Here is a 19,235-nt window from a genome sequence, read left to right on the forward strand (position 1 = left end):
ACTTTATATATAGTGCGGTATCGGAGGACCGTCGGGCCCCAGAAGCAATGAGGAGAAGCTTGTTCCGCCGACGGCCAGCGTCTGAAAAGCTTCGCAGATTTGCTGTGGAGAGCAGCGGCTTTGTCGATTGGCGGCTGGGTACATCGGGGTTGTCCGGCAGGCTAGTGCCGTCTATCATTGCCTGGCTGGGAGTTGAGGTTACATGTGAGGGTCCTCCTAATATTGAGTCCCGTCCAGTCAACCACGAGATGACAGGGGACAACTGGTTGCGACTACCACACCACCTATGGCGAGATGCCATTGGTTTGCAATTGGTCACGCTTATTGCCGGGTGTTTGTCCTTCAGTTTGCTGCTCTGCCGACAGCGACTGATATATCATATTCAGGGGCTACGGACACGTAGGTAAAAGGGAGACGAAAAAGCTTCTCACCTAGAAGATATAACTCACCATGCGATACTAGATCGCACGATAGCGCAATATACTAACTATCCAGTCATCGCAATCCTAGCACCGCACAACATACCTTCTCCCCTAGTGACTTCAACACTTACGATAACCTACATCGGATCCAGGTCGCAACACCCGATTCACTCATATATTTGTGCAACTCATGGAATAGGGCTATTAGCCGAGATACGTCCTAGCGGGAAATGTGGTCTTGGTTCACGGCTGATCCTGAGACTTATTATTCCACGACCACTTGTCCCAGAATTGATTGTTACAAGGATTGAGCTTCCTTGAGCCAAATTTACTTGGAGCATAACATGCATGAATTTGGATGTAAGCTAACTAAGTTGCCATTTGGAGGACGAAGAGCCATATTAGGCCAGTGTATTGAACTGTGCATCCCGTTTCATCTGGTGATTACTGCACTTTAATTCTAACGATAGGACTCTTCTATGAGTGAGGGGTTCTCCATGAAGTTCCTCGGTCGGTTTATTGACCTATCCCCTGAGCTTCCACCATGAATTGCTATTACGCACCGACTATGCACTGCGCTGGAACTAAATCCGCCATTTCTGGCACCCGATCCCGCTGCACGCCACTAATGTATATGTTGTAGAGAGCCGATCGTGTGGCGTCCTCAAAAAAGGTAGAACAACGTATATCAATGAACTGGGATCTACAAATGACCTACCACATTTAGTGGTCCTGGTGGCTGTAAATATAGACCTACATGAGGCTATTGTGGTAATGGATTTAGTCGCCCGTGAAGTGGCCGCCATAGGGTACAACAGAGAGCTCCTGCTAGCCAACATTCTTCTAAATTAAATGAAGCCTAATTATTTCGCCCATCTCTATTTAACTTTTCATTTATCATAATATATGTAATACCTCCAAGGCTTGCTATGGTGATGAGTAGTGGCTGGGCTGTATCTTGCATGACTTGACATATTGGCCACTTAATATACTGGTTGATGCGTCGGTCACTCAACCCACCGCTATCTCAGGATGAAGAGATTAGACAAACCTGGACAAGGATAATGTGCACCGCATGACCTCAAAGGTTTGCCGAGAAAACACGGTTTCTAGAAGAGCTATGGTCTGCGCATATGCTAAACGTTCACAGACTTAAAACGTGAGCCAAGGCTTTCAGCCTAACACATGCAAGTAAACAATTCTTTCTAAATATTCGGATAGCAGAGGGACAAAATTAATAGAACCAATCCCGCACAATTACTCATCTGTAGGAGAGCCCTTCTTAATGATGAACACCTTATCAGGAATGTGGGGAATAATCCGTAGACGAGATGGGCTCCTGGGAGAGGGGCACAGGGTTCCAGGAATCACCCATTAGGTTGGGAGAGCCGCGAAACTCGCGTGATCGTGTCCTCTTCTCCCGGTGAACCTTCGGGCTTAGTTTTCTCCACTGGGTCCAAGAAGATCCCACTTATTACCCACAAAATCTAGAAACACCGCAACGTTTCCATATTCTTCGGCTCTGGGCTCTGATATAAACTGAATGCCGTGACTGCAAAGCCTGTTGTAGGTCCCTTGAAAATCATCAACACGCCAAAATAGACCTACACGGCCTGCAAACTGTCGACCAACGGTAGCACTCTGTTCAGGACTATCGGCTCGAGCTAAGAGAATCCCTGTTTGGGGTAGGCTGCCTGGTGGACGGACAACAACCCAGCGTTTCGGGCGGCCGTCTGTAGTAAAGGACGGTTTATCCTCAACCAGTTCAAATCCAAGTTTGTTAACAAAGAAGGAAATAGCTGGATCATAGTCATGCACAATCAGGGCAACCAGTTGCAGTGAAGACATATCGCAGAAAGGTGGTTTAGTGTATAATCTTGGAGTGGTTCTTCCACCAAACTGGAAACTTAAGTGGCTCAAAATAAAGGCGATAATAGGCTCTATAGTATATTGCAAGAGAAGTGAGATGGCCTACACAAGTGTCAGCTATAATGCCGCCGGTGTGGATCCCGTTATCCAAACTTTTGACACTAACGATTGAGATCGTATGTGACGCTCAATATAATATGGAGCTGGATCCGAAAACTAGAGTCAAGAAGGTGCCAGGAGCTGACATGGCACTTACGAGATGCGGCCACGTGACACGGTCACGGAGCTTGTTAGCGGAGGATTTGACCCATAAAGGCTTCATGTAATTAAATAATTGCTTTCTTCTCTACAGTTGATATTTTCATCAAATAAGATCCTAATTTTGTGTATCTAATCTCGCGCATCACATAATATCAACTGTCATCTTTAAATTGCCAAATCTTTATTGAAGCGATCTCGACACGTTCACTATGATTCAGGGGAACGGGGCAGAAGAACAGTATACCAGCTGCACGCACCTGCTAAGGACCGTATTTAATAGTACCTATATTACCTCTGAACGCTCTCATGAATGCACAATCTCACTATCTATGAATAGGGGCAGCCCTCAGGAGAAATACCCCGCAAATGCCCAGGCGCTAGGCGCTCGGGCCCATATATTTACATATCATTTATTGTGAAGCAGCTTCGAGCAGTTAAACAGGTAGGACCCTGACCTCCAATTAGAGGCCGTACCTGGGCCAAAAGCTAATTTTCAGTCAAAGAATGGAGAGTGAGGGGGAAAAACATTATGTGACGGTATAAGGAGCTAGAATATCTAGATTACGCATCCCCCAATATCACATCTGCCGCCTTCTCGCTAATCATGTAGGTTGGCAAGGCAAGGTAAAATCCTGGGATCCTGGGAAAGACGCTGGCATCGACAACGCGAAGCCCATCAACTCCACGTACACGGAAGTCGCCATCCAACACCGCCATCGGATCCTCATCTGCTCCAATTGGAGCGGTACAGCAGGCATGGTGACCCCAGGCCTCACGCTTGATGTAATCTTTAATTTCTGCCTCGGTGGTAACATTGGGACCAGGCCAGGTCTCCTCAAACCCGCCGTCTAGGGGCACTAGGTTCTTGAAGATGGATCGGGAGAACTCAAATGCTTCGTAGACAGCCTGGAGATCCTTCTGATCTGCCTCATTGACAGTGACACCATTGTCAAAGGAGTGGAAATTGATGATTGGCGTGTCGAGGGGGTCAGCGGACCGCAGCTGGACAGTCCCTGCGTTATTGCGCGAGCGAGTCTTGAGAGTGACCCAGCCCCAGTGCCGGACATCGTTCCAGGAGCTGCTTGAGTAGCCAGAAAAGTACCCCTGGAAGTTGGCAGGAGCACCAGAGATCAATAGATCGGGTTCATCATTTTCAGCCACGGAGGACTTTCTGATAATAGCCATGGGGATGTTATTGGATACATAGGCTCCCTTGTCATGGAGTTCATATTTCCACTTGTCAAAGCATGGGTCAGGGAGGGCTTCTAGAAAGGTACATTGCGAGATAAGGGAGAAGTCTATGGGGGATTTGCCAATAACACTAGTCTCATAGCGGTCCTGCAGGTTTGTTCCGACACCGGGGAGGTCAACGAGGGTAGGGATGTCCCATTTATCAAGTTCAGCTTTGGGACCAATGCCACTGAGCTTGAGCAGTTGCGGTGTGTTGAAGGCGCCTCCTGAGACGATAACCTCCTTGGCCGCGTACACGCTTCCGGGCACCCCGGGAGATGCAGTGTCTGACCGTGGATCTGCACGATATAAACTCTTCCCCTTTATGTAGTCGACACCAGTGGCGCGGGGACGGGAGCCGGAGGTGTCAAAGACTAGGTTGGTGACAAATGTGGTGAGGTGGATGTCAAGATGGTAGCTACGCTTGCCCTTGTTGTCAGTCTGGGCCGCAGTCTCGATGAGAAAATCGCGTGGTCCGGAACGTTTGTAGTCTGGCACCTGCACTGCGATAGGGAGCTGGTACAGGTCTGGAGTCCTGTTACGCGTGCCGCTGTTGGCGTCGTGTACGAGTATCTGCGCCAGCTCTGTCACGGTGTCGATCGCCTTGCCCGCCAGGTTCTTGCCCGCAGCAGTACCAGCAGCAATAACAAGTGAGAGGATCTTTTTGTCGCTTAGAACGAGGTTCAGTGGTGCGAGTGCGGTCTGAAGCCAACCTCTATAGCCGTGGCTGATGGTGTCGTTTGGAGCGTAGCGGTTGAGCTCGAGGCGGCGGTAGTAGCCGCGCATCTTATCGGCTGCCCACGAGTCATTTCCAGTGAGGGCAGCGAGGTTGTCCCAGTCGCTCTCGTAGGGATAAACGGTGCTATTATCATCAGCGCTCTCGTTCTTCCTCTATCAAATTGCTGAAAAGATAGGGAAGGAGTCATACACCATGGCATTATGGGCAGTACATCCACCCAATGTACCTGCACGCGGATACAGAATACCCAGGGGCTCAGAGCCGACAGGAGGGTTAGGGCCTTTGTGTAATTCACCCGTTGGAGTGCGGTAAGTCATTTTAGAGTCCTCCTCTTGGCGGTTGAGGTCGGTGTAGTGCTGGATGTAGAAATTCCAGCTCTGGGGTTCATACTCAGTCGATTGTAGCTGAAGGGCCGGGACCATCTGCTGGAGAGTGTTACCCTGATCATCACCGGCGTCCAGGAGGAGGACCTTGTATCCTCCCCGAGCCAGGCGAGCAGCCAACGGGCCGCCACCCGCCCCAGAGCCGATGACGATATAGTCATACTCGGCTGTGGCATTCATGGAGGGGGATTGATAGCGCTGATCGCGAACATAGGTGTGCGGACTGCCCTAGTTAGACTTACCCCCACACGGAAGGACCGTGAAGAGTGGTATATGAGAGGAATAAAGGACTATCAGCGGGGAAACTTACGATCCTAGCACCGGAGCGAGGAGGGAAAAGAACCCAAGGCACTTGAGGAACAACATGGTGAAAAACAGGTGACGTGCCCTTGTGAGGCAGAAAAAGTGGAAACAAGAACAATGGTAGATAGTATCATAGGAAAGACCCCGCAGGGACTTGTCAAAATATAGAAGAAAACAGAACCCAGGAGTCCGGCAGGCGTGAAGGCAGCTGAATTGAGCACTTGGCGCACCGCCCGGTGTGATGAGACCGCATCTGTTAAGAGTTTGTGATGCAAAAGTCACAAGTGAAGAGTAAGATAATGATTATAGTACCTATGAGGAAGCTCGCAGCCACTACCGACTAAGCGTTGATGCATCCATGTACAGCTACGTTGGCCTGACAGTAAGCCCTTATGCGACAATCTCACTCGACGTACTTCTAAATGCATAAGAGCTCCTGTTCATATCATAGCAATTGGGACCGCATCCCTGCGGATGTAATGGCATTCTTGAGTGAGTATTATGTATTTGTACGACAGGCATCTCAATTGCGCCGGTGAGTTGCATGGATGTGTATCCCAAGTTGATGAATTTCCTGCAGCTGAAGAAACACAACTCAGCTAGCCCATGCTTTCCGAACCCCAAATTTCGAACCGAACAAGGTGCAAAATCCTGGCGGATCCTAGGCTGAGGTTTGCAAAAGGGTACTACTAAATCAGGAGACATACGACGGACGTAGCTTACTTAATTTTAATAATACATTCTTTGTTTTGTCCCCTCAAGTGCGCTAGTATGTTTAGTGATGAGTGCACGAAAACTACTCGCAGAGGCGTAGCCCAGCTCTTTTTCTGACTGAAAATGCTTCCAAATAGATTGATGTCTGTATGTCTGCAATAGTTTCAGCCTTGGTAGGGTAGATCACAACTACAGCTGACCCACTTGCCCTATACCACCTTCCTTTCTCTTACCGCATCTAGAGGAGTCCGCTTTCTTCTTGACCTGCCATTGCCATAGGATAAAGATCAAAACAAAAAGGATGTGCTGCGTGAAGACCTAAGTCGGGCTGCGTGCTGGTGCTGAGCTTTACCACTACACCACAACCAAAAAGGCGCAAATCGATGACCGGATGGACATCGAGATCAGCGTACTATAGAAAGGGCAGACCAGTGATATGCTGCATGTTAATGTCGATTATTGGCTGCAGTGGGGAACGAGGATGTCCGTCTGACCTATGTAACTACAATACGGGGTGTCGATCGATCTGTTGTTCGGAGGCATATCAACAGCATACAAAATAACCCGTGGAAGAGATGGGACAATGAGCTGCAAAATAGTGAAAAACACTTGAAAGAAAAGAATCCAATGAAACCATGGCTCGAAAGCCTCAGCCTTGGAGACCCCAGGACGGTGGGGGCACGAAGACAAAGGGAATGTGATTGTGCTCATGGCGTGATCAGTTGGGATCATAATCTGTAATCGTATTCACCCTGTTGCCTTGAGCTGAATTCAAATCCCTCTTTGTTATCCACTAGCGATCTACAAATGCCAATGGCAAATTGCGTCCTACACATGGAGGTGCTGGTATAAGACTTTAAAAGATTGTCAGGTGCTCATTTTGACGGCACTATTGAACTCTAAAAAAATTCTGACCCAATGTCAAAAGCACAGCAAGATATCAACAAGATGCCATATGCAATAGGTGATAGTATCCTGCTATGCACTACAGGGATTTATCCTCATCGACCTGTTATGCCCTCCAGTATGGTGTACTTGTTTGTCAACCGTGCAACACCCAGAAACCCTATTTCAAATCACGAAGACCATTACCAAGTTAACTTATCTTTCCTATTAAGGCGTACTCTCCCAGCGCTGTGCTTTTTCTTCCGAGATGGCTCAATTACATAAAGCATCGAGACATCCTGAAGCCCAGCAACCAGCAGTTCTTCCTCCTGTCGGTTCTGTAGCCATGGAACGTCATCACGAATCCAAACAAGTCGGTCGCAGACTGCTGCTCAATTATATTGATGCGGTGGCGGCTGAGAATCCCACGATGGTGGCCATCACCCAGGTCGTCTCCTTCGAGCCCAACCCTGTTCACTTCAATATCACATATCAGGACATGTCGAATCTTATAAATCGGCTCGCGTGGTGGCTGGATGAAACCTATCCCAAACGAAAAACCAAAGACATCACCATAGCGTACTTACTCCCCTCTTTTGCGCGTTGTTTTACGCTTCTCAGGAGAGACAGCTAATTAGGAAGGTAGTTATTTGGGCTCTAGTGATGCCAGACATCTTGTCTTGACTCTAGCAGCAGTAAAGGCCGGTTACAGGGTACGCGGATGATCCTCATTTCGTCAATGAAGCGTACTAATTAAGTTTTTACAGTTAATGCTACTCTCACCTCGAAATAGTGTCCAAATTCATGACCACCTCATCAAGGAGACCAAATGTCAGGCTATTATATTCGACTCTCTCTTCTCTTCCACTGTTACAGAATTGACCATCCTCCGTAGCATCAATGCTGTTCAAGCTCCAGAGCTTGTAAACCTTCTGTCCAACACAAGCCCGGCAAGAGAATACCCTTATTTAGATACCTTTCAGGACGCATCAGACAAGCCTCTTGTGGTACGTATCGTTCCTATTCTGTACTTCTCACCACACGCTTCTAATATTCTTATTCGCTCAGATATTTCATACCAGTGGTTCCACAGGCATGCCCAAGCCTGTAGCATTTGTTCACGCTGCTATGGCAGCTACTGATAGCTTAAGACTGTTTTACTCTGAGGAATCCTATCGCGTCAGTTGTCATCGACTCCTGGAGTCCGCGCACAGTGTCTACAATGGGTGTCCTTTGTTCCATCTTGCCGGATTCGTTGCTGGCTTCTTCTGGCTTTTCAGTGGCGGCATCATAGTTATCGGCCCTGCGAATCAGCCCTCCAGCCCTCAAATGCTGAAAGATATCTTGCACGTGGCTCATGTTGATGGTGCATTGTTACCCCCTCTCGTTGTCGATCAGATAGCGCAGGAACCCGCCCTAATTGAAAAAGTTTCGAAGCTTCGGTTCATTACATTTGGCGGTGGTAAGTATTCCTCTGCCGTGGGTCGAAGCCGGTCTCAGATTGCTAATAGATTATAGGTTCTGTGAGCCAAGAGGCAGGAAACTTGTTGTCCCAGAAGACTCGACTGATTAGTGTCTTGGGCAGCAGTGAATGTGGCCTGATTGGCGCATTCATGATTGAGCCGGAAAACTGGAACTGGTTTCACTTTGCCGAAAAGGAGATGGGGATCCGCTGGCACCCTATCGATGAAGGCACCAGGGAAGGCAAAGGTGACCCAGAATACTACGAACTGGTCATTCACCGCGATGACAATCTACCCCAGAAGCAGGCAGTCTTTGTTAACTTCCCTCATTTGGAGGAGTGGCACACAAAGGACATCTTTCAGCGTCATCCAAGCATCCCGTACTACTGGAGATATGAAAGCCGAATTGATGATGTCATCGTGTTCTCCACCGGTGAGAAGATGAACCCAATCACTTTTGAAAGAGAGCTCAATACTCTTCAAGGGGTCCATGCCAGTCTGGTCGTTGGCCATAAGCGTCCGTACCCAATCCTTTTAATCGAGTTGGAGCCGTCCGCGAACGTGGAAGATACGTTGCCTGCAATACATCAAGCACTGGAAGACCTCAACAAGCAGAGCATGAAGTACGCGCAAATTCACCGTAATGATATCCTTATCGCTACACCAGAGAAGCCGTTTGCCCGTATGGCGAAGGGGACGATCAGTCGCAGTCAGACGGCCAAGCTGTATGCAACAGAGATTGAAGCTGAATACACTTTAAAGGACGCGGAGCAAGATCTCCAGTTCCAGCTTGATCTTTCTACCGATGAGACGCTCATGGAAAGCATTGCTGAGATAGTCCGCAGCCTGACTTCAGTGAAAGATTTAAGCATCCATGACGACTTCTTCGCAAGGGGCTTAGATTCACGGCAAGTACAGATGCTGGCACAGTTACTGGCCCGAGTCCTGCCAGATCAGAAAGATGTCCTCTTCATCCGAAATGCAGTGTACATGAACCCGACTACTTATAGGCTGGTAGGTTATATCCAGCAGCACCATACTGTCGATGATGTGTCAGACACATTCCATTATATCTTGAACAAGTAGGATTACACTTTGAACAGTATCATTAATTATTCAAGTGACTAACTAGCATGCTAGATACTCAGTATTTCTGCCACAGCCAACGAAGGTGAAGCAGAAGCAAACAGATCAAAGCAAAGCGCATCACATCCTTCTAACTGGTAGCACGGGTTTCATTGGATCATTCATCCTTCGGTCCCTGATGCATCGCCAGGACGTAACAGAGATCACCTGCATCGATCGGAGAATCCCAGAGGTTGCCAGGGCTGGAGGGGCAGTTCCAGTTCATCGCTTTAAGGGCGATTTAGCCCAACCATATCTGGGTCTGAGTGAGGAAGACTACTCGCATCTGCTAGCAACTGTGACAGTAGTCATTCACTGCCAATGGCCAGTCACCTTCAACTTGCCCCTGGCGCTCTTTGAATCTCACATCGCCGGCGTTGCAAATTTGATCCGGCTAGCGTATGATTCTAATCAAGACACACGCCTCATATTCCTTTCATCTATTGCCACCATTCAAGGCTGGGATCAGTCAACCCCAGTCCCCGAGTCACCTCTTGATTCGCTGAAATATGCCCAAGGTGGGTACGGTCAAAGTAAGCTGCTGGCAAGCAAACTGCTCCAGCAAGCCGGACTCACCAGTGGTGTCACCTCCGCAATTTGCCGGGTTGCCCAGGTTGGGGGTCCTGTGTATGCCGAGGGCGTCTGGCCACCACGAGATTGGTTCCCGACCTTGCTGCGCGCCTCGGAGATTATGGGATGCCTGCCCGCCTCGCTCGGAAGTTTCAACGACGTTGACTGGCTGCCGGTGGACTGTCTCTCAGAGGCACTTGTAGAATTGGCCCTTGGAGCTGGGATGGTGGATTCAACAGGAGACAGGGCACTTACCGCATACTATCATTTCACGAACCCTTCCGTCTCTTCGTATACGGATCTCGTGCCAACAATCGCCCGTCGTCTAGGCCCCGATTGCAAGGTGGTATCTTCTTTGGAGGAATGGAATAAGAAACTGGCTAGTTGGAGCTTGCAAGAAGCCCCCAATGGAGATTCTTCGGTGGAATCTTCCATGGCCGCAGCTATGGCACTGTTAGAATTCTACGTGGGGCTAGAGGCCAAACCAGACCAACCATCAGTGAGGCTTGACACCACCTTGACAGTCGCACGGATTCCTAGCCTCCAAGCCGCCGGGGCCGTGAATGAATCATGGATAAAAACTTGGCTTGATCAATGGGGCTTTGGTACAAGGTTAGCGAACTGATTCCTTGCTCATTAACGAAGTAAATTCAACCTTTCCAGCAGCTCACACCTGGTTGCTTGTATGCATTTTCGCTAATTAAGAATTATAGTGCCAGTGTTGATACTATTCCGTAGGCATACGTCCGACATGTGCTTCTTTGTTTCCATTCAGTCTGTTATATGAAATTGAACAGTAGGCTAGTTCCGCGGAATATATCTCCATTATCCGTAAGATTCACCGTAGTCACTCTATGATCAGTACCTCTGCGAATAACCCCGACTCCTCCCTCAGTAATACTAGTTTATGTTCCAGGAGGCAACTGTTTTCGAAAGGACTTCGGTATTAGAACAGACTATTTATAAAGCCCCTTCTTGTGTAGGCCGGTGAGCGGTGCAAAAGGTATTATTCCTTTAAGGGACAGCGCGGATGATTTAAATGTCTTAGTATCCCTAATACCTCTTCTCGCACACTAAGATTAATCTTATCATGACCCGGCTGAAAAGATGAAGAGATTTTAAGTGGATGACTGTGCTCAAAACATTTCGTAAACAACTTCCAAACGGGGTAAAGTGTGTTAGTGTTAATGGAAACGTCCTCAACTCGGTTCTACGAAGCTTGGATTCCAGCATATGCACCCCTCAGGTAACGAAAATCGCAAGTTTTATCTGTGTAAGGTGGAATTCAGAGGGGCATCTTGCTGATCATTGGATAGGTCATCATAAAGTCAGTCGGGTTACGGGACCACAGCACTTTTTAGTTGCAATGCAGAACCTATCCGAGTTCTATGGTCTCATGCACATGGCACAGTCGCTACTGTCACTGCTGGTCCTTTTGAATGAAGGGGGCTTGCCATTTCTACCAGGCGACCTTGCTGAGGGCACTGTCTCGCCGTGTCTGCAAGTGTGGTAGAATGTATCCTAAACCGGCAAAAATCAGATTGCTCTTGTTGGGCAAATACAGTCAAGGGAAGAGACATCATATTCAATCATAGCCCTTGCAAATCTAAACTCACATACTACCATTATTAGTGACTTTAGCTGCGTTGAACTGGCCATCGCACGGAAAGCATGTCTTGCTGGAAGATTGGCAGCCAGCGATAACCCTAACAGAATATGGACGGAAAGTCTTATACGGATTTTCATATTTGAAGGAAGGACGCTTATGTGCTTGCTGCTTTGAACGTTAGGCGAGCGAACTTAGCTGGTAAGAGAGGGTTAAGTGACTCTAATAGATGCTGGGGTGGCTTAGGGACTTCACAGTCAGAGGAACGCTAAACTTCCCGCGAGCTTCTCAGTTCATGACCGTTATTACGAATCATGATGTTACATTGCAAAGGAAAGCCGAAATGCTTTTCCTAATCTGAAAGTGCATGGTCTATATACAAGTCAAATGTCAGGTGGATTGGAAATCGTAAGGTTTTATTCTAGGTCCAGAAAGCCTTTGTGGCCCATAAAGTAGCACGGAATATAAATTGTAGAAACTCCCTATATGACTCACAATTATGACTTCACGAGAAGCCATGGGTTTTAGTAGTAATCGAATGGTTTGTCTTGACAGGTTATACGCCCTAAAAGGACCTTGCTCTTCCCTTCGCCTGGCCCCTACATGCGCAGCAACATAGTCAAATCCATAAATCATACTTTAGTCACCTACGTTGAGAAGCTTTATGTTTATATAGCTCAGTTAGTTTCGACATCCCTACAAGCAATTACATGGAGTCTTAGCCCTGTATCTATAATAGCATATTGGCTGCGTATTTGTGGGTATCTCTGCTTGGGTGGTTTAGGTAGTATATACCATTCCTATAAAAAGCATGTACTTGCCTAGGTCTGTCCTGCCCTGTCCCGTTCCGCTCCGTCTCTAGTAATTTTCTTTTCTGGGTAAGGAACGTAGACTAGGCCAGTATTGAGGTATCGAGATAGCGGAAGGTGGCATTGCCAGCAGTGTTACCGTCGAATAAGAGCAACATAGTTAGTTGCTGGTATATGTCAGCGCCCCTGCCGCGGGAGTCGGTCGGTGGGTACAACTTCAGAAACATTCTATAGAAATGCAGATCTCTGTACAAACTTCAAGTTTAATTTCTCCTGGCCAATGCATTTCTTGTAAAGGGCTCGATTGTGGAATTCCTCGGAAATGTTATACTTATTGGATTGGAATCTCAGCCTCTTGGGCCTTCCACTTTCAACTCTCACTATGGCTGGAAATTGCACAATCGCTTCTGGTTCTTCCCCAAGGATGAAGGTCATCAGCAATTGCACGTAGTTTGCAAATACAATTTTTGTACCAGGCACCATAGTAAGACTATATTATTCTAAAGCAACTATGAGTAAATTAGATAGGCATACGGTAAGAAACACATATTCTAATATATACGCGATAGAGACGGCACACTTTATGGGGGAAATTGTCACCGAGGGCCGTGGAGATACCATCTTTGTCAATGTCAATAATAATACGGATTTTTGGGTCCTTCTGCGGTATATCAGGTTTGGCTGGTTGGATTTGGACTAAATGACGGCCGACGTCAAGTTCTTTTGCTCAACGGTCGCTGCTTTCGAGGTATAATCGAACCGATTCCTACGGATCTTCGTAGTCAGTATTTGCTTCTCGCAAGCTTAAAATCACTCGCTTCGCCAGATTGATCCTTGAACTGGGGTGAAAAGTATCTCCTATGTTTGGAGAGGACGGTCCCCTTAGTTCTTATGTCCTATGGGGCATGGTTCTTCGCTAGAAGGAAGATATGGTACCGTATATGTGCGGAATAAGGGGCGACGAGACAGCCACAACTCTGGGGCTCTTTTTCAGCAAAGCAGAAATATCACGTGAGAGCGAGTTTCGTTCGTGTCATTCAAAAGCGGGGCTCGCGTGACGCGTTGTCCTGTTGAGGTTACATTTCAGTGATCTCCGTTCTTTCCTTAATTGGACAGTGGCTTTCAACGAAGGTTCGACTTCCTCGTATTCTACTATTAACTGCTGACCAGAAAGCAAATTCAGCGTAACTCCTGCGGACAAAGATATGTCATATAAAATGGCTGTTCTGTCGTTCTTCTTGAACCAAGATTTCAGTCCCCGGCCAACCACGCTCTAGCGTACGTTTTCTACACATAGCCACCACGCATCTTATCTGAGACGGCCTGCGAAGTTAGCGGTGTATAAAACCGAGAAGGATGGAAATGACTGGACCGACCGATTTTGTGACAGTGAGGTCGTTGTTGCCAGCAATCCCTCTTCCTCCAAACCGGGAGCGGCCGGTATTGGTAACAAATCGCTTGCTCATCCGGGTCCTGCAACCAACAGACCTGGAAGCATTGCATGTCTTACGAACACAGGAAGAAGTAATGAAGTGGACCTCAACTGGTCACATCGACCGAAATATCGAGGAAACAAGAAAAAACCTCAACCTATTCCTACCGCCGAACGATGCAACGACGGTCAACTGCGCCATCTGCCTCAAGGATACGGGCGAGCTCATCGGGTTAGGTGGCTGTCACGTCTTTCCCGAGACACAGGGCTGGCCTGAGGTGGGATATATGCTCCGGACGGAATTTTGGGGCCGAGGTATAGCCACGGAGTTCTTGAACTCCTGGCTGCCGTTTTGGGGAGAGTTGCCTAGGACAGAGCGAGAGGTGAGGGTTGAGAGAGCAATGGTAGCCGGTGACGGTTCGGTGAAGGAACATCTCATTGCCATCACAGAGGCTAGTAATATTCCAAGTCAAAAAGTGCTGTTGAAATCAGGGTTCCAGCAATTTCGAGAGTTTACCGAAGTGGATTATGCAGATCCTAACAGGGAGGTGAAACTTCTGGCATTCCGCTACTTCCCTTCAAAATAGCCTAGCCACTTGTTCCGAGTGCCTTTCTCGCGACTCATATAGTGCATAGTGCATTATGCATGAGATGACTAACGCGTACGGCGTTTAATTTGCTATCTTGTCATTATAATTATCAAATTCGGATCGGCTAATAATCCAACCTGGTGTGTTGGACAACCTCAATAACGAGCACACTCGCAGGAGTTGGTCGTTTATCCCTTCCTCCTTCCATTCCTTAGGAATTAAGCAAAGTAGATAGCCACCCCTCTCCCTTTCTAAGGATTCAACATCAGCCAGTACCCTGTGGCCAACAGATACCAAAGTAATGCCATCCGGCATATTCATCGTCTTTCTAAAGAATAACCAAGCTGAGTCATAGTAATCCAGCTGCCGACTCTTGAGGATATGCCAAGTGGAATGCTCCCTTTGGCGGAGAGTTTCCAGAAAAGGGAAGACTGAGTTTACGGAGGGCATAGAGAAGGCTATGAGACAGTAAATGACGTGCCTGTGTGGGGGGGGTAGGAAAGGACTGACCATCGGGCCGTGTCATCACTTTTAGAATTATTAACTCCAGCTCTCCATCAGAAAGAGGGTGGAAAAGTGCATCTCTGATATCTTCCTCAGGGGCCCCAGTTGACCGAATAAGATGAGCTCGAAAATCCAGTTGCATTGCTCTAAGCGAGAGTTAGTCTCGATCCAATAGTTGTAACGAGTTGCCTACCGTTCAAATACTTGCTCCTCAACGCACGATTGCTCGTACTCTGATATGTCTTTTAATGATCTAGGCCGGCGAAAATTAATCAGGTAAGGTGGCACTGAGGAGAATGTGTATGAAACGGAGAAGTCATAAAGGACTGTATCGTGGAAGTCGCCTGGAAGCCTAAAATGATCATCTCTCACATCACCATGAGTTATAGCGAGGTTGTGTAATGCTGAAAGACGACGAATGCGGTCAATGAATAAAGAACAGTAGTACTCCACTTCGAAAGTACTAAGGCTCGGCACTATACTCTGGAGCCGCAGCATGAAATTCCAGTGACGCTCAGTTGCATCAGGTTCTCGTGTCGCCAGGATACGCCGAGAGGATAGCTCTGGCTTAATGAATTCGAGTACAACGGCCCGGCGGTTGAAATACCCGGAAAAAAACTTCGAATCGTCAAGATCAGTGATAACGCCGTGAAAACGAGGGAAATATATCCTTTGTGAGCTTTCGCAATAATTGTTTATGCGACGGAATACCCTGGCCTCATTTAGGAACGGGTCAAGTTCATCTCTAACATCCCTTGGGTCGCGTTTGAAGGGAATGCGTCGCAGCTGGGCACGCGCATCTCTTTCAGTATACTCGGGAAACTTGATTAATATTAGCGTCTATATTGGACTCCTACGTTCGAGTTACTCACCACCTTAGCGACATATTTGTACACATATCTTCCATTGCACTTGATAGCTAGCCGAAGCACTTGAATTCGATCTGGGCCAGCACGTCTATCTGTAGTTACTTGTTTCCACAGTATCCATTTTCGATCTGTATGAAAAGGCTCAAAACCCCCTTCATTCACATGGGCGATATTAATCCAGCTGGGGGGATGCTGGGAGAAGAATAGATTGACCCACTGTTCGGCGTCTCCAGCGCTCATTCTTGCTGAAAAGGGTTTATGAAGATAGAGCCCGAAAAATCTTACAGCAACGTGACTGATTCTTAATCTGGCCAAGTTGGAACATCGGATTATCCCTCTACTCCGGGTGCCTCTGTACCCCCCGGATCCCAGCTTCCAACAGGCCAAAACACTCACGTGATTGCTCCTTGCTTTGAACAAACAGGTCGGGGAGTTTTTGGATCAACTCTCTTTCGAAAAACGGCTCTTCAGTGTTATACCAGGCTTCTATATTATGGGCTGGTTCAGCCACACTCAGAGCGACCTTGTCCTTCGGTCCTTGTCCAAACCGGTAAGAAGGGCCGCACCACGCGTTCATTGTCGTAGAGTGAGTGGACCAAATAATGCAGAATCTCAGTCTGATCATAGCGGGGAACAAATCACTCTTGTACATCCTCCATTGAGAATTACACCCCTCACTTAGCGCGAATGACCAGATGTATTGATTAATTTCTTATACATACTAGTATTTGCTAGAATGAAGTGCAACAGTCAACCAGTCAGCCATATTCAAATTTTCCATCTGTCCGCTAACCCTCTTGAGCTTAAAGTCTTCTCCTTTCTCTGCCCTCTGTTTCTGCCAGGTCCGCTAATTTTATATGGGGCTAAGTTACCAAACAAGGTATTTTAAAAGCAATCTTTTTTGTTAGAATTTTTTGATTACTTGACAAATTAATTCGTGTGTTGATTATCCCATCAGGTATAGCTTTGTATATCGAAGATACATCGCCCGTCAACAAGTATAGATTTAACTTGCTGCAAAATCTGAGATCTCGTATCAGATACATATTACTGCCTCATTAATTAGCCAACTTTGAATCCACCAGAAGCTAGATTATAAATCAAATTCAGCTTAATAATTCTATCTCGTATTCCAGCTCCACGAACTCATATTTATCCAGGGCACCCGCAAGCAGTCCTTGTACCCTTAATTGCCATTGCACGATCGTTACTCTATCAAATAACAAGTACCCGTAAAACAAGTTATACTATGCCTCAAATAAAACTCTTCTATATCCCCGATGCATGCTCCCTCGCTCCACATATCCTCCTCCACGAAATAGGTGCAGACTACGAACCGATCAGAGCCAAACTTGGGGGCGGATTTGACGCTCACTTCCGGGAAGGCTTCACAGATATTAACCCTAAAATGCGGGTTCCCGTACTATCCCTCGACGACCAAGTTATCACCGAGCTTCCGGCAGTTGCAACGGCTATTTCGAGCCTCGCGCCAGAGGCTCATCTCATGGGTAAAACCACGCTTGATACAATTCGAGTCTATGAATGGATGAACTATTTGTCTGGGACACTACACGCCACTGGGTTTGGTCTTTTCTTTAGGCCCCATCGTTGGACGAAGTTGACCGATGAGGTGAGCTTTGCGGGAATCAAGGAGAGGGCTCTGGAAAAGATACTGGAGTGTTTTGGGTTTATAGAGGAGCGACTGGAGGGGGTTCATGCTGTTGGTGGTGCATTTACTGCTGTTGATACATTTTTGTATGCGTTGTATCGATCGGGGATGTATACTGGCGTGGACATGTTGGCGTATACAAAGTATACTGCTTTGGTGAAAGAGGTTGAACGTCGTCCTGCAGCGCTGGCGGCGTTGAAGATCGAACAGATTGATCCCAAGTTTTGATATACCGAAATGTTCACATAACTCCTGAGTATAAGTTGAGGTGATGGGTTGCATATTATACGCTAGTCTACCTTCAGAAGTCATGTTGACTCCCCGTCCTGGAACAACTATGTTCCGTGCCGGAGTGGGATCTTGGATGAAGCACCTCTAGTAGAGAGGTTCCGCATGAGTCTGCATAACTAACTAATAGCTAATTTATACAAAATTATATAAATATTCGACAAAAATAGTTTAGCGCTTCCGTATTTGGAAAGCGGTCCATTTTATTACTTAAGAATACACGCTAAAATAATATTCCAGTCTTGGCCAAATGACTTTAGAGGGCCTTCCACAGACAGGTCATATAATCATATATAAATATATATATTGCAATATGAACTCAACACCTTTTGCATGGTCAGAATCGCCTACTCCAACTCCTTATCTAGGCGTATTAAATACTACCGAGTGTGACGAACTCACCAAGTAGCCTGTTTGCATTGTTTATATCTAGCTTTGTTTATCTCCCCGCATAGTCCCCTCACCACATTTCTTCCTCTTCCCCACGCTTGAAATTTTCGTTAGATAGCACCAATTTCATCAAGTTGCTTGGCCGTCACACCGAGCAGCCATCTCCTGCAATCCCCGGTGTCACGGGCGAAATCAGATTCGTACGGCGATAGAATGGCGTGGCCATCGCTATTGGGGCCTTAAAGCGCTCAATCAGGCACCTGATTAATAATAAAGCTCAATATGCACGAAATCCGCCAAGAACCGCCGTATATCAACTAGATCCAATAAACATGGTAACGTGACCGATCACCGAGCTGCGCGGATCACCGAGCTGCGCACCCACACAAAGCAGCCCTATAAATTGACTAATATCTCAACGAAATAAAGCGATTTTATTATATAATTAAGACAGCATTATTTACTAGGGCACTTGAGTCTATTATGACCTTTAATTTGAAAATCTACGTGGTAAGCGCGCAGTTTGGTGGGGACCGCGCAGCTCGGTGATCCGCGCAGCTCGGTGATCGGTCATGTTTATAGGTGATTATTTGTCAGATCTCGCTTATTTTGCCTAATTCGATTCTGCCTAGCAGAAAATAAAATATAATTTTATATGATTATATTATGCAGAACCTCTCTATTATTCTACTAAGAATAGTTAAGTTTGATATATTTTGAATTGAACCGACGAGTGGTTGCCTTCTGGTCCTTACATGATACATCCATTCAGAACAGCAATCATGTTGATCACAATCTTGCGATCGACAATAATAAGACGAAATCTATTGCGATCCTTCAACACTGCCAAGCAAGGATGGCCCCAATAAGTCTCTTGGCAAGCATCATGTCTCGTGTAGCATGATAGCACACAGTTTCCGCTAGATCAGCATGCTGCCGTCATCTTTACGCTTCTCCACCTGATCGAGGGGTTAACTTGGGCTTTGGTTTCGGTTTTTCTCCCAAATTCCTTCCTTTCGTCCTTCCTTCCCTATAAGTACCACCAAAAGATGCCCTCCTCATCCCCGCATCCTACAATCGCGGCAGGATGGGCTCCAACGGGCGCGGGCTGTCA

The 19,235-nt window shown here is 47.1% G+C and overlaps 7 protein-coding genes across 7 annotated transcripts; 4 read left to right on the plus strand and 3 right to left on the minus strand.

The window, feature by feature from the left end:
• Window positions 1–47: 47 nt before the first annotated feature.
• Window positions 48–646, plus strand: ATNIH1004_002164 (uncharacterized protein; the record flags this gene model as incomplete). Its single annotated transcript, XM_033566859.1, has 3 exons — window positions 48–333; window positions 387–399; window positions 496–646. The coding sequence occupies 3 exons, from the start codon at window positions 48–50 to the stop codon at window positions 644–646; spliced, it is 450 nt and encodes a 149-aa protein (XP_033428854.1).
• A 1,213-nt stretch (window positions 647–1,859) lies between these two features.
• Window positions 1,860–2,270, minus strand: ATNIH1004_002165 (uncharacterized protein; the record flags this gene model as incomplete). The annotated part of the gene is made up of 1 exon (XM_033566860.1): window positions 1,860–2,270. One exon carries the CDS (start codon window positions 2,268–2,270, stop codon window positions 1,860–1,862), a length of 411 nt encoding a protein of 136 aa, XP_033428855.1.
• Window positions 2,271–3,113: 843 nt separating this feature from the next.
• Window positions 3,114–5,270, minus strand: ATNIH1004_002166 (GMC family oxidoreductase; the record flags this gene model as incomplete). Its single annotated transcript, XM_033566861.1, has 3 exons — window positions 3,114–4,644; window positions 4,711–5,127; window positions 5,215–5,270. 3 exons carry the CDS (start codon window positions 5,268–5,270, stop codon window positions 3,114–3,116), a joined length of 2,004 nt encoding a protein of 667 aa, XP_033428856.1.
• A 1,882-nt stretch (window positions 5,271–7,152) lies between these two features.
• ATNIH1004_002167 (putative secondary metabolism biosynthetic enzyme) lies at window positions 7,153–10,702 on the plus strand (the record flags this gene model as incomplete). The annotated part of the gene is made up of 7 exons (XM_033566862.1): window positions 7,153–7,385; window positions 7,453–7,519; window positions 7,574–7,813; window positions 7,875–8,268; window positions 8,325–9,283; window positions 9,432–10,576; window positions 10,678–10,702. 7 exons carry the CDS (start codon window positions 7,153–7,155, stop codon window positions 10,700–10,702), a joined length of 3,063 nt encoding a protein of 1,020 aa, XP_033428857.1.
• Window positions 10,703–13,741: 3,039 nt separating this feature from the next.
• Window positions 13,742–14,398, plus strand: ATNIH1004_002168 (GNAT family N-acetyltransferase; the record flags this gene model as incomplete). The annotated part of the gene is made up of 1 exon (XM_033566863.1): window positions 13,742–14,398. The coding sequence occupies one exon, from the start codon at window positions 13,742–13,744 to the stop codon at window positions 14,396–14,398; it is 657 nt and encodes a 218-aa protein (XP_033428858.1).
• Window positions 14,399–14,997: 599 nt separating this feature from the next.
• Window positions 14,998–16,014, minus strand: ATNIH1004_002169 (uncharacterized protein; the record flags this gene model as incomplete). Its single annotated transcript, XM_033566864.1, has 3 exons — window positions 14,998–15,051; window positions 15,110–15,727; window positions 15,778–16,014. The coding sequence occupies 3 exons, from the start codon at window positions 16,012–16,014 to the stop codon at window positions 14,998–15,000; spliced, it is 909 nt and encodes a 302-aa protein (XP_033428859.1).
• A 1,009-nt stretch (window positions 16,015–17,023) lies between these two features.
• On the plus strand, window positions 17,024–17,671 carry ATNIH1004_002170 (glutathione S-transferase family protein; the record flags this gene model as incomplete). Its single annotated transcript, XM_033566865.1, has 1 exon — window positions 17,024–17,671. The coding sequence occupies one exon, from the start codon at window positions 17,024–17,026 to the stop codon at window positions 17,669–17,671; it is 648 nt and encodes a 215-aa protein (XP_033428860.1).
• Between the last annotated feature and the right edge of the window lie 1,564 nt (window positions 17,672–19,235).

This window comes from Aspergillus tanneri, assembly GCF_003426965.1.
Source record: "Aspergillus tanneri strain NIH1004 chromosome Unknown AapTan_1_pilon_pilon_pilon, whole genome shotgun sequence".
Taxonomy (NCBI): Eukaryota; Fungi; Ascomycota; class Eurotiomycetes; order Eurotiales; family Aspergillaceae; genus Aspergillus; species Aspergillus tanneri.